Here is a 12047-nt window from a genome sequence, read left to right as displayed (position 1 = left end):
TCGCTTTTTTGGTCTTCTGCACATCCTCCAAGCTCATCAGCCTCTCTGATTTAGGGGTGTTTTTGCCTTTATTTTGTAGAATCACAGAATTATGGGATGGTTTGGAAGGAACCTTAAAGCCCATCCAATTCCCATCCCCTGCCATGGGCAGGGACACCTTCCATTACCCCAGGGTGCTCCAAGCCCCATCCAAATCTGGCCTTGGACACTCCCAGGAATCCAGGGGCAGTCACAGCTTCTTTGGGCACCCTGTGCCAGGTATTTATACCACCATGCTGGAGGATAAACCTGTAGAAGTGACACATCTGGTTTGAGCTGAAAATTCAAGGATGAGGACACCAAAAAAAAAAAAAAAAAAAGAAAAGAAAAAAAAAAAAAGAAAAAAAAAAAAAAAAAAAAAAAAAAAAGGGAAAACGTAATATCCCAGCTAGCTTCTTGTTTATTGGAGTTTAAACCAACGCCCCTCTGGAAATGCAATAGATTACAAAGCTTGTTTGGGGCAAAAGCAATGATGATTTCCTATTGGCTGCTACACTGTTTCCTTTGATGGGTTCAGCTCCTAAAAACGAGGCGTTTTCCCTTTGATGTCATGGAAGGAAATAATGTGTTTGGGTCCAGCTTTTTCTCATATTAGCCCAGCTAGTGCCAATCAGGCTGTTGAGGGAATGGGAAGGGTGTGGAGAGGTTCAGCGTGACCCTTTAGCACCATTCTCTTTAACTTTCACATCAAATTACTGTCCTATTGTTCCATATCGCCCTGTTGCATCTTAATTTCCCCATCATGAGTCTTTTGTTCCCTTACAAAGCTTTGCAAGCAGATGAGAAAGGGAAACCACTTGCAATCATCTTTCCAGAGGGTACCTCCAGATCACAGGCAGCAGCACATGGAAACGACTGGGAAAATGAATCCCTGTCACCAAATCTCTGCTAATTTTTCTCAGAAATGCCTTGGTATTGCTTTGAAAGCTGCTTGGACTGTCCAGGATGGCAGAACTGGGATCCATTTCCCTCCCTGCTTTAAAATTCATGCAAAGCACAACCGGGTTGCTGCGATTTTCCTGCCATCATCACCAGGAGCTGAATAAAAATCACATTACATTTACTTTACACTTCTGCAGCAGCTGGCAGCCATGTCTTTAAGTGCTTTTCGAGCCTGTGGACCAAAGAAAAATCAGGATGCTGTCAAGTCAAGGAGCCCTACCGTTAATTTAACGTGGTTAGCTTTGCCAGTGGGATAGATTTTCCAACGTGCTCAGCTGTTTTATGAGTCTGGCCTCTTCTTTCGGTGTCTGAATTGAGGAGAAACTCCTGAGTGAAATAAATGACCCTGTAGTTTTCTCGGATGCTGGCTCAGGCAGTCTCCATCACTGTCCAGATATTCCTGGATGATGCCACCATGCTGAGGCCAGGCTCCAAACAACCCCAGGAACTTCTTCCAAACCTCTCAGATTTATAACAACCCTGAAAATGCAACAAATTTGCTGCATTGTATCTTGGTGGCTCGAAAAGAAGTGTATTCCCTTCTGGCATGTTTCCTCCCTGGAAATGTTAGCAGAGCCTTCAACAGCTTTGGAAAACTGGGGAAGAAAGACAGGGGAGGATGCAGCACATGCTTGCAAAAGCTTCCTCTATTGTTCCAAAAAAAAAAAAAAACCAAAAACAAACAAACAAACAAACAAAAAAAGACAAGTAAAACTAAACATTTTTTTAAAAGCCGAATTTCCCCCACATAGAAGGAATCTCTCAGGTGAGAAGGACAGTGGGATGTTTGGATGCCCAGCTTCCTTGGATTTTTAGGCAGTTTCTCTTGCAGCTAGTGCCCTCTGGAGGAAACCTCTCCACTATTTCATTTCTACGGGATTTTTTTCCCCCAAAACGAAATGATCTCCCTGCAGGGAGCAGGAGCATAATGAGGAGCTGCGATTCTGCCCAGGCCCAACACAGCCAGCAGTGCCAGCGATCAGCTCATGCCTTCCCCCCTGGACCCACCAGGAAGGAGGATGGCATCGGGATGTGGGATTGCAACGCCCCCCGGGAGAAGAATCCTTCCCAAACCAAAGAGTTCCCGGCGGCAATCCGGGATGCTCTGAGCGAAGCTTCCCCCACCGGCATCGTCACAAGCTGCCGTCCGCTTTGCTCCCCTCCTCGCCTCCCGAAAAGGCGAGATAATTGGGAATGGGGGCAAAAGGTGAGGACAGCGCTCCTCTCAGATGTCCCAATGTCAAAGCGACGCCGGCGCAGAGCTGGCGGCAACAAAGGGCGGTGGGGATCGAAGCGGCTGGCGGGGACTTTTCCTTGGAAAAGTGATGCCCGAGCCGGCGGAGCGGCACTGCCACCGCCTGGAGCCCTTCTCCAAGATGCTGTGCCTCGGGGGAATCCCAAAGCCAGCACACGGACACACCATAGGTTTGTTTTTCCGCCGCCAAAGCTCCCCCGGAGCAGGGGGAGTCCATGGCGAAGGCATCAGGATTTACACCACTCTTGGGTTTATTCCGCCCCAAAAGTGTGGAGAACGCACGAGTTTTGCACCCAGGTGGTGCAGCTCTTGAGCACGGGAAAGCTCCAAAAATGGTTTGGGGGGTGATTTTTAAAAGCAAACTTTTGCAGAAAATGAGCCCCTCGGGTTGATTTCACCCTGAAAATAAGAATTTACATCTGCGGCCCCAGTAATGACATCGATTTGGAGATAATCTCGCCATTTCCCATCACTTGCTACGCCTCAAACTGGGCTGTAAACATGCCCAACCCCAATCCAAGCCATAAACAGGGCTCCTGAGCCTAATTCTGGGAAAATTCTGGGTGGTCCTGGTGCCGGATGGGACCTCACTGGGGATGGGGAGCCACGGGAAGGACACGGCCGAGGGCTGGTCCCGCCTCTAAAATAGCACCTGCGCTGTTCAATGCAGTTTTGGCGTATTGTGGGCTCTTTTACAGGATAGAAGCAGGGATACAGGGGCTGGATATATATTGAATATTTATCGGAGCTGTGCCAGGGGAGGTTTAGGCTGGGTGCTGGGCGAAGGGCGAGCTCTGAACAGGCTCCCCAGGGAATGGTCGCATTTGGACAATGCTCTCAGGGATGCAAAGAGTGGGATTGTTGGGGTGCCTGTGCAGGTCCGAGGTTTGGACTTGATCCTTGCGGGTCAGCTCAGGATATTCCATGATCCTATGAGCTGTCTCGTTTCTCTGCAGGCAGGGGATTTGACAGAGAACAAAGATAAAGAAACCCAGCTAAACTGGGTAAAACTACTTCTACAGCCCACCAGAAACTGGAGCAGAGCTGCAAAGGCACTTCTTGTCCCTAAAGGACATCCCTTATGGACATGCAATGCGCAATAAGGGATGGAGGGCGCCCGTCTCACGCATCCCGCGACACGCGACAAACACGGAGAGAAAACCGAACGTGCCTGCACGCCGAGCACACTCAGGTCTTTTTCTGAGGCCGAAACTTTGCTTATGACGAAGAAAATAGAGGGATTGAAAGGCGCTTTCATCACCACCACCCTCAAAAAGCGCGCGCCGCCCTCAGGCCCTCACGGGCGGTGTCCACGCCCCCGGCCTTGGCCACGCCCCCAGATCCTCCAGGAGCACAGAGAGGCGGCCTTGGCCACGCCCCCAGATCCTCCAGGAGCACAGAGAGGCGGCCTTGGCCACGCCCCCAGATCCTCCAGGAGCACAGAGAGGCGGGCGGAAAGCGCCGAAGGGGAAATGGCGGCGCCGGACGTGAGGTCAGAGCGCGAGCGCCTGATGCGGGCGGGCGCCGTGAGGGAAGATGCCGGTGGCGGTGATGGCCGAGAGCTCCGTGAGCTTCAGGCGGCTCCTGGAGCAATGCGAGCCGCAGGAGCTGGAGGTGCCGCGGGGCGGGAGGGGTCTGCGTGTGCGCGCGTGAGGTGGGGCGGGTGTGTGGGCGTGGGTGTGAGCGGGAGGGGTCAGTGTTTAACTTGCCCCTTGGGCTCGCCGGAGAGCCCTGCAGAAACTCGCAGGCTACAGATAAATGGGTATTTCCTATAATTATTCTTGTCGTTTCAGAGGAGGCGTGAGGGGAGTGGTTTGTGTGGGTGACAAAATCGAAATATTGGTCAGGGAAGGGGAGCCTGAGCCAAACTTGGGGAATTACCCTTAGATCGAGTTTTATTGCGGCAGCTTTCACTGGAAGCTCCCGCCGTGCTGTTTTGCGCCCTGTTATCCCTTAAGAAAAGGCCTTATTAGAAATCTTTGCAGCTTTCAAGTTATTGCAGGCTTTCAAAATTCTACAGTTTTTTTATTTTATTTTATATCACTCGTTTGTTTCCTCCTTGTGAGATTTTGGGGCTCTGCTCGAGTGTGGCAGGGGCTGACGCTGAGCTTGGGGTTTTCGAGAGGGGCAGAGAAGCTTTGCTGGGGTGGAGTGGCCTGAGCTGAAGTTCAGCTGAAGGTAAATGAAGTCAGGGGCGATTTAATTTCACTTTCAGCAGATGCCACCCTCATGAGCATAAGAAAAGAGTAATGGAAGATGTAGCCTTACTTTATTCCCCCCCCCCCCAAAAAAAAATTGCACAGGCCAATTATGTGATGTGAAAAAAACCCAAAAAACCTCAATATCCGTTGTTTTGGAGCGTTCACTTTACATAAAACTTGGCTTCCTGCTGCCCTTTGTGTCACAGCCCTCTTTAAAATCTGTAAGCCAAGAATCTGTTTGTTTTCAGGCCCCTGGAGGAATTGCCACACCCCTGGTTTATGGCCAGCTGCTGGCTCTGTACCTGTTGCACAATGACATGTAAGTGGCTTGTCCCAGCCTGTGACACTGGGTTTGTCACCAGCACGTTGGGAATGGGCTGTGTGATTAATAAAAATGCTGTGTTTGCAAAGAAATGAGAATATTTCTGGGGATTGAGTCTCTTTCACCCCTTGATCTGACAGGAAAACTGTTCTCCTTTCCTTGCTCTTCCCCACCCTTTGGAACTGTGGGAAAATGTGGGAATCAAGCTCCTTAAGTGGTGAAGTTGGCTCCTTTGGGGAGTGTGAAACACTTCAGTGTTTTGTTTTGTAGCTGCTCAGGGCTGCATTTGTTTTGGGTTGGATTCAGGACTGTCCCTTGTGTTTAAATTCCAGCAGAATAACTCTGGACTGCTCATGTTAAAAATGAGGGATACTGTTGGCTTGAAGGAGCTAAATCTGCAGGAAGCAGAGATCCCAGGAATTTGGTCTGGGGGGTTATTCCATGTCCCTGTGTGGATTTGATGGACTGAACTTGGGGTTTTAGGGAGGAGTTGCTTTCCCAGTCTGGTTTTAAATGAGGCAATTAATGAACTGTTTGTTGTTATGGCAGTCCAGTGTTGTCTGCTGGAGAGCAGCTCTGTTTTCCCACTTCAGTATCCAATATTCCTTCCTAGAAAGAATATTTTTAAAGCACTGAGAGTGTTCAATGCACCATCTGAACAAACCTTGTGGTGTCTCTTTGCAGCATTTGGTGACTAGGAAATGTTTTTAACTTTTTTGGGCTTTGTTTTTTTTAAGGACCAATGCACGTTATCTCTGGAAAAGAATCCCTCCTGCTATCAAATCTGTAAGTACTGGGCCAAATTTAACTCAGAAATGTGCTGTTTTTGTTGCACAGCAATGTTCTCTGAAAATCTGGGGGTGGAAATGGGTTTAAACATCTGATCAGTGTAGAGGGTTTTCTTCTGGATTAACACTGGGGGGGTTTTTTGGTCACAACAGGCAAATGCTGAACTTGGTGCAGTTTGGTCAGTGGGACAAAGAATCTGGCAGAGGGACTTCCCAGGAATCTACACAGCAATCAGTGCCCATCAGTGGTCTGAGACTATCCAGCCAATCATGGAAGCACTCAGAGGTACAAATAATTGCCTGGAATTGTTTTTGTCTGCTCCAACACAAACAGACAAATTGTTAATTGTGAAAAATCAGAAATGGTCCGGAAAACTGCTGCAAAGTTTTTGTAGGTTTTACTAAAAGGTTTTTAATTTTCTTTGACACTGGAATTTCATAAACCATGTGGTTTGTTCTGTGAGAGCAAAACAGACCCAGTTTTATCAGACTTCCAACCAGGGATTCAGGGAACTTGGCTTGGCACTTCAGAACCTTGTAGCACGTTCAGGAAGGTTTTTTTGTGAAATGTTTTCCACCCTGTGTAATGGTAACATTCAAATTCTTGCTCCTAGAGGGCAGTGCAGACTGCAAAAAAGAGGTGTTTTGCAGTTAGAAATTCTCAATACAACTGCTTTTCAGATGCCATTAATTGTTAACTAATTGCTGGCATATTGCAAACAGAGAATGCCATCAGGTGCAGAGTTCCCTGAGGTGTTTCATGTGCTGTGGAGAGCCCAGGATGCTGCAGGCTGCATTTGGAGGTTCAGTGTGGGCTCTGAGGGGGTTTGTCCTGAGAGAGAGCAGTTTGTTGTCTCTTGCTGCTGACTGAACTGTGGGAAGGGAGGGTGAACTCCTGAGGTGCTCACTTGCAGGCTGCTGGTGCTTTTCCAGAGGTGATGGAATTGAGGAAAAGTTCTCAGGTTTCCCAGCTCTGGAGATGAGTCTCTTATGTCCTGTGTTCCTCTCTCCCTAGATGCAACCAGGAGACGAGCCTTTGGACTGGTTTCCCAGGCTTACACCTCAATAGTTGCAGATGATTTTGCAGCCTTTGTTGGCCTTCCTGTGGAAGAAGCTGTGAAAGGTACTTGGCATTATTCCCTGGGTAATTTTCATACTGATGATGAGCTCAGACAGCTCCAAGTGATGATTAATAAAACTATATCTGCAAATTCTGACGCTGTTAAGTGATTGGGTAGTGATTAGAGAAAAGAAAATCCTGCTTCTGGATAATGGTTCGATTTTTTTTTTTAAATTTCAAATTGTTGCTGTTAATTATCACTGTTTATTCTCCCCTTCTGTGTCTTACAAATGCCCCAATGCCTTTCCAGGTGTGCTAGAGCAGGGCTGGCAAGCAGACTTTGCAGCTCGCATGGTGATGCCGAAAAAGCTGGGTAGGTGGAGCTGTTCCTTCATGAACCATTCAGCATTTTCTAGGAATTGGGTGCTAAGTTTTTAATGACAGCTTTGCACTGGATTCTGTTAGATGCTTTTTGGACTCTCACACTGCTCATAAACATGGAGCACATATAAAGCATGGGGAAGTACAAAGAGGTGGGTTTGGACTTACCAAGTAGTTTGGATTAAGCTACATGCTCACGTGGACTTGTTTAAACAAAAGCAGACAGGATGTGTTGTGATTGCTCCCTCTCCTCCTCTGCTGCTGGCTCTGCCTCTGTGGAACATAAACTGGATGACCTCAAATGACATGTCTTAACCTAATATAGAAGAATAGAAATAGACCATCTTGAACTGGAGATTTTTTTTTTCCTTCAGGAGAATTAGAACTTCTTTAAGCAGGGATTTAGTGAGTCTTTGTGTTCTGAGGAGCTCCACTTGTTGGTATAATTTCCTTTGCTTTAAAATTAAAATTAGAATCTTATTTTCTTCACTTTCATGGTGTTGATATCAGAATGTCTGTTCCTCCAAAGCTTGATCTGCAGAAATGCTTGGCTTTTTCTCTTTTTTTAAAAAGCGGTATCTGGCTGGCTGAGGCAAAAATCAATATTAAGTTATTAAAACAGGATGAAACAACTGCTCTTCAACTGCTCTGTGCTGCTCTGGCAGAAGGAGCCAAATAACAGCATATCCAGAAGGCCAGGATTTGTTAGACTAAGAAATGTTTGTATGGGCAGAGTTTTTGGGAGTTCAGAGCCCATAATAAACAGGTGCCAGGTGTTGAAATTTACCCCTACGAGGCACAGAGCCAACCAGAGCCCTGAGATTTTATATGTGATCAGGTAAAGTTTTTATGAACTGGTTGTAAAATATGCAGAGCTTAAAAAAACTGGGAATTATTTATATGTGGTTCTTTTTCCAAAAGTGAGTGCAAGAACTACTAGTCAGACAAAAGAAAGAGGCTCCTTTGAAGCAGCTAAGCCTTGGATATTCTGGTTTTTGGATATAAAGTCAAGTGTGGTGAATAAACAGGTTTAATTTTAATCAGCTTTTGATCCATGTTTTTTTGCATAGACCTGTTGAAAACTGTTCCACTGGGCTAATTTCATATGTTTTTCTCCAGGTGTGCTGGAAGCTTCCTTTAACAGATTTATTCCTTCATCAGGTATTTTTCTTTCTATATAATGGGTTTAGGTAAACTTGGAAAAACGGTGTCACCAGCACCACTGAGTGGGAATTGAGCCTTAGAGAAGTGAATGTTCTCCCTGGCCCCTCCAAAATAAAAAACAGCAGCCCACCTCAGCCAGGTGCTGTGTGAATGTTCTTCTCCCTGTCTTCTCCCTCCCTCATGTTGGAAGCAGTGCCTGAGATTGCTGATTCCACTTCCATAGCAGAGCTCCTGTGTGCTCTGTTGGTCTGATCACCCACTAGATCTGTTTGTTTGTTTGCCATTCTTCAGAACAGCAGCTTGCAAGGAAAGGAGCAGCCAGAGAGCTCCAGGAGCTTTTTTTCTCAAGGCAGAATACTGTCAGCCCTCATTACTCAGACTCCAATGTGTGCAAAGCAATTCTGGAGGCTGCTGACAAGTGGAACTTGTTGCAGTAGTTTTTGTGGTTAGTAACTCTTGGAATGGTGCAGATAACAGGAATTATGTCAGCTGGAGCTGTGTAGGGAGGAGATACAGTTAAGTTCCACCCCCAGAAGGCTGTTGAAAGTCAGATACATTAATTTTTTTCCCCTTACTGTTGAGGTGGATGGTACTGCTGATGGATTTGCTCTCTAAATTTCATTAATGATCCATTTGTTTTATCTTTATAGAACGTGCTCCGGTCCCACCAATTCCCAATGAGCAGCAGTTGGCCAGATTGACTGACTATGTGGCTTTCCTGGAAAACTGATTACCCTGCTCCTGTGTTCAGAACAACTTGGGAATCCTGTGTACTGACAGTTTTAGATCTAAGGTTTATTTTATTCTGTATCTGTTAAATGTTGCAGCATCCCCCACTCAGAAGTGTGAAGCATACAGATTATGTCAGCCCACTCCTGGTTTGCCAAAGCCCAGCTAGCAGTGAAACAATCCTTTAACTCCTGCAATATTTATTCAGTAGGTACACAAGCATACACAGCAGTATTACATAGTACAGGTTTTTTTTGTAATTGACTCAAAGCACAACCTTTTTCAGGTGTGTTAGAAATGGAGAAGAAACAATTCTCTGTGCATGTTGAACTAGAGGACAGAGAGTGGAAGACTGCCCAGCCTATATGTACAGAGAGGAAATATTTTGATGAAAGTGAAAGAAAACAATTTTGCAGTAACTCTCTTGCACATATTTTTGTGGCATATTTATAATTGATTTCTTTTTTCTTGTTCTTTCTGGATTGTTTAATCTTCTTGTTCTGATGTGAGAAATATCACATCAGGCATATTTTTACAGGAGAATTATTGCTTAACGAAGACAAATCTACGATTTGAGGAAGCATTTTGACTTTTGGAAGGTTTTTTTTTGAGTGACATAGGACACCAGATGTTTTCCTGGGTAACCCTACACCTTGAGATCTGTCACATCTTGCTCCATTTCAGTACACTGGGCCAGGATATGCAAGAAATAACAATTCTTACCTGTCTTTAGCTTTGTGGGTTCCTTCTGCCGTGATTGGAGAGGAATTTCAAGGTGAGAGTAGGAGCAGAGCCCGGCTGGGAGGAGGATGATGCATTGTGCTGGAGTGTCAGTTTGAAGAATAATTCTCTGTCAGTGCTCTGTTAATCTTTGAGCTGAGTGGATTTTGGAAGCAAACATGAATTCTCTTGCCATTTGTGTTACGTTGGTGAAAAGGCTGTGGAGAAAGATTGGTGCTTTAAAGGGCAGTGCATGTCTCCATTTACTTCTCCCCCCTTGCTGAAATCCTACCCAGAGGTTCCATGGAAGCTGGCCAGTGTGCCCTTGTGTTGTGATTGTTTTTCCAGTGTGCACTGCCTACTGTACATTCTCTTGGTGAGGGGGTGTTAGCAGGGAGAAATTACAAACTGTGCTCTGCTGCCTTGAGAGCTCCCTTGATATGCAAACACTTTTTCAAAAGGATTATTTATTTGATACCCACCTAAGACTTGGATTGCTAAATTTATCTTCAGTGGTATTAAAGAACATGTTTACACTGATCTTGTGTGCTTGACTTTTAAAATTTTCTGCAGAATAAAGGTCTAGTTTGATTAGTTTTTTTAATTGATTCTTGCTGGCCTAATTTGGATAGGGCTGTTGAAGGATTAATGCAATATTTTATGCCTCGACAGCTTTGTGTGCAGCAATTGTAGGATGTTATATTAAAAAAACCACTGGTGCCTCTCAGATGTCTTAAAATATTCTTTGGTGTAAGGTATTTGAGCAGCTGAGTGAAGATTCCCCTCTAGTGTTTGTATTGTGCATGTCTGCACTTGGTAGCACACAGCCCTGCTTGGAGAAATGAAACCTAGACATAATTAAAGATTGTTATGTACTCAGTGAATGGTAGCAGGAGAGGAGCAATGTGGACACTGGCTGTCTGTGTCTGTCTCAAATCTATGTCAAATGCTGTAAGTTTGATCCTGTCCTACTAAGTTGATAGCTGTCATTTGGGGTCTGCTCTAAAATGTAATCTGAGGCATTAACTCATGACTTGCCTCTAGTACTGTGTTCCCAGCCATATTTTCTGCCTTGTGCTACTTTGGAATCCAAGCTATTTCACATGAATTTCATCCTCATTGTCCTTATCCTGGTTTTTGGTTCACTAATACCTGTCTTCAGATGAGCAGCTTTGTGCTTTGCTTTCCAGAGCCCTACCTTGGGAAACACTGTGTGAAATATTTTCTGAAGTGCATCTTCAGGCATTTGAATCCTTACCTGGCTTGCACTAACCCTGTGCTTTCAGCTCAACAAAAAGGAAGTGTTTTTTGCTGTTTTCATGGAAGCAATTGGTGTGGGTTTTGGAGTTCTTCCATGTCCAGTGCTGAGTGGGAGGACCTTTGAGTTAAGAAACCATTAGGAATTCAGTTGGGGATAGGTTCCTTATGGGTTTGGAAAAAAGGAATTTGATTTTAGTTTCAGTTTTCCATTTCATCTGCACCCCACATGTAATGGAACGTTGTTTCTTGGCATTTTATTAATTCTCCTATATGGGTCAGCAGTGCTCATTTACCCACAGTTCCAGTCTCTAAAAGCTACTTGACCTCCAAGGTGGTTAAAACAGGAGAAATGGGGTGTGGAAGCAGAAGAGCTGAGTATCCCCTCCTGCTGAAGATCCTCATGGAAACCTATGGGCTTTAATAACAAATCCTGGCAGACTTTGCATATGTCATCAGAGCTGCCAGAAATGCAGTGAAGAAAACAAAAGCAGAATGCACATGTACAAAAACGAATCAGCAGCATTGAAGGAGAGCAGTTTGGATGTTGCTCTGTTTCAGCCCAGGGTATATGCAAAAAAACCTGTGTAAGACCCTAGGGGACATCTGGAAGAAGTTCTTGGGTGAGCAGTTGGTTCTCCCTGTGTCCTACCCTGCAGGAGTGGGCTGAACCATCACCCAGACAGCACATTGCTGTGTTCTCCTAGGAGGGACTGTCTGGGCTGGCTGGCTTGGCAAAAAAGCAAACAATCCCAAACAAACCCAAAAGATAAGCTTTTCTGTTCAGTGTCAGTTTTTGTAGTTGACCCTCAGTGGACCATGTGAAGGCAAATGAGTTGCTGTTTTGAGATGGGAAGCAGATTTCCAAATATTTCATGTCCTTGTGTCATGCCAATTGACTTGGAAAGTTCATAACTTTATTTATTTTTTTACTTGTGTTGAGCAATGGGAAGTAACGTGCATTCCTGGTTTCCTGAATTTAGGGATATGAAATGCCAGATCCTTCTGGGCCTTCACAGCAAAGACCCTCAGCTTTGGGATGCCTAGGGAGTGTGACACAACTGTGTGTAAATGAAGTCAGAGAACAGGTTAAGCTTTAAGAATCAAGATGCTCCCAGTTAATTCCAAGGCAGGAAATGTGGATAGCTCTCTCGTGAATGTGTTCTCATCTAATCAAAGTACAAGACTG

At 45.4% G+C, this 12047-nt stretch overlaps 2 protein-coding genes across 2 annotated transcripts in view; one reads left to right on the top strand and one right to left on the bottom strand.

The window, feature by feature from the left end:
* The window catches only part of LOC306804246 (maestro heat-like repeat-containing protein family member 7), a gene marked incomplete at its 3' end in the record, with an annotated part of 128754 nt that overhangs the window by 16412 nt on the left and 100295 nt on the right, over positions 1 to 12047 (bottom strand). The gene's annotated exons all lie outside the window — the stretch shown is intronic.
* On the top strand, positions 3750 to 10141 carry LOC306804428 (COP9 signalosome complex subunit 8-like). Its single transcript, XM_079310983.1, has 8 exons — positions 3750 to 3850; positions 4686 to 4756; positions 5497 to 5545; positions 5701 to 5833; positions 6563 to 6670; positions 6918 to 6980; positions 8108 to 8149; positions 8803 to 10141. The coding sequence occupies exons 1-8, from the start codon at positions 3773 to 3775 to the stop codon at positions 8880 to 8882; spliced, it is 624 nt and encodes a 207-aa protein (XP_079167109.1). The 5' UTR covers positions 3750 to 3772; the 3' UTR covers positions 8883 to 10141.

Source organism: Erithacus rubecula (genome assembly GCF_903797595.1).
Source record: "Erithacus rubecula genome assembly, chromosome: 8".
Classification (NCBI taxonomy): Eukaryota; Metazoa; Chordata; class Aves; order Passeriformes; family Muscicapidae; genus Erithacus; species Erithacus rubecula.
Note: the sequence above shows the minus strand (reverse complement) of the source record. Positions and strands in the feature narration are given on the sequence as shown.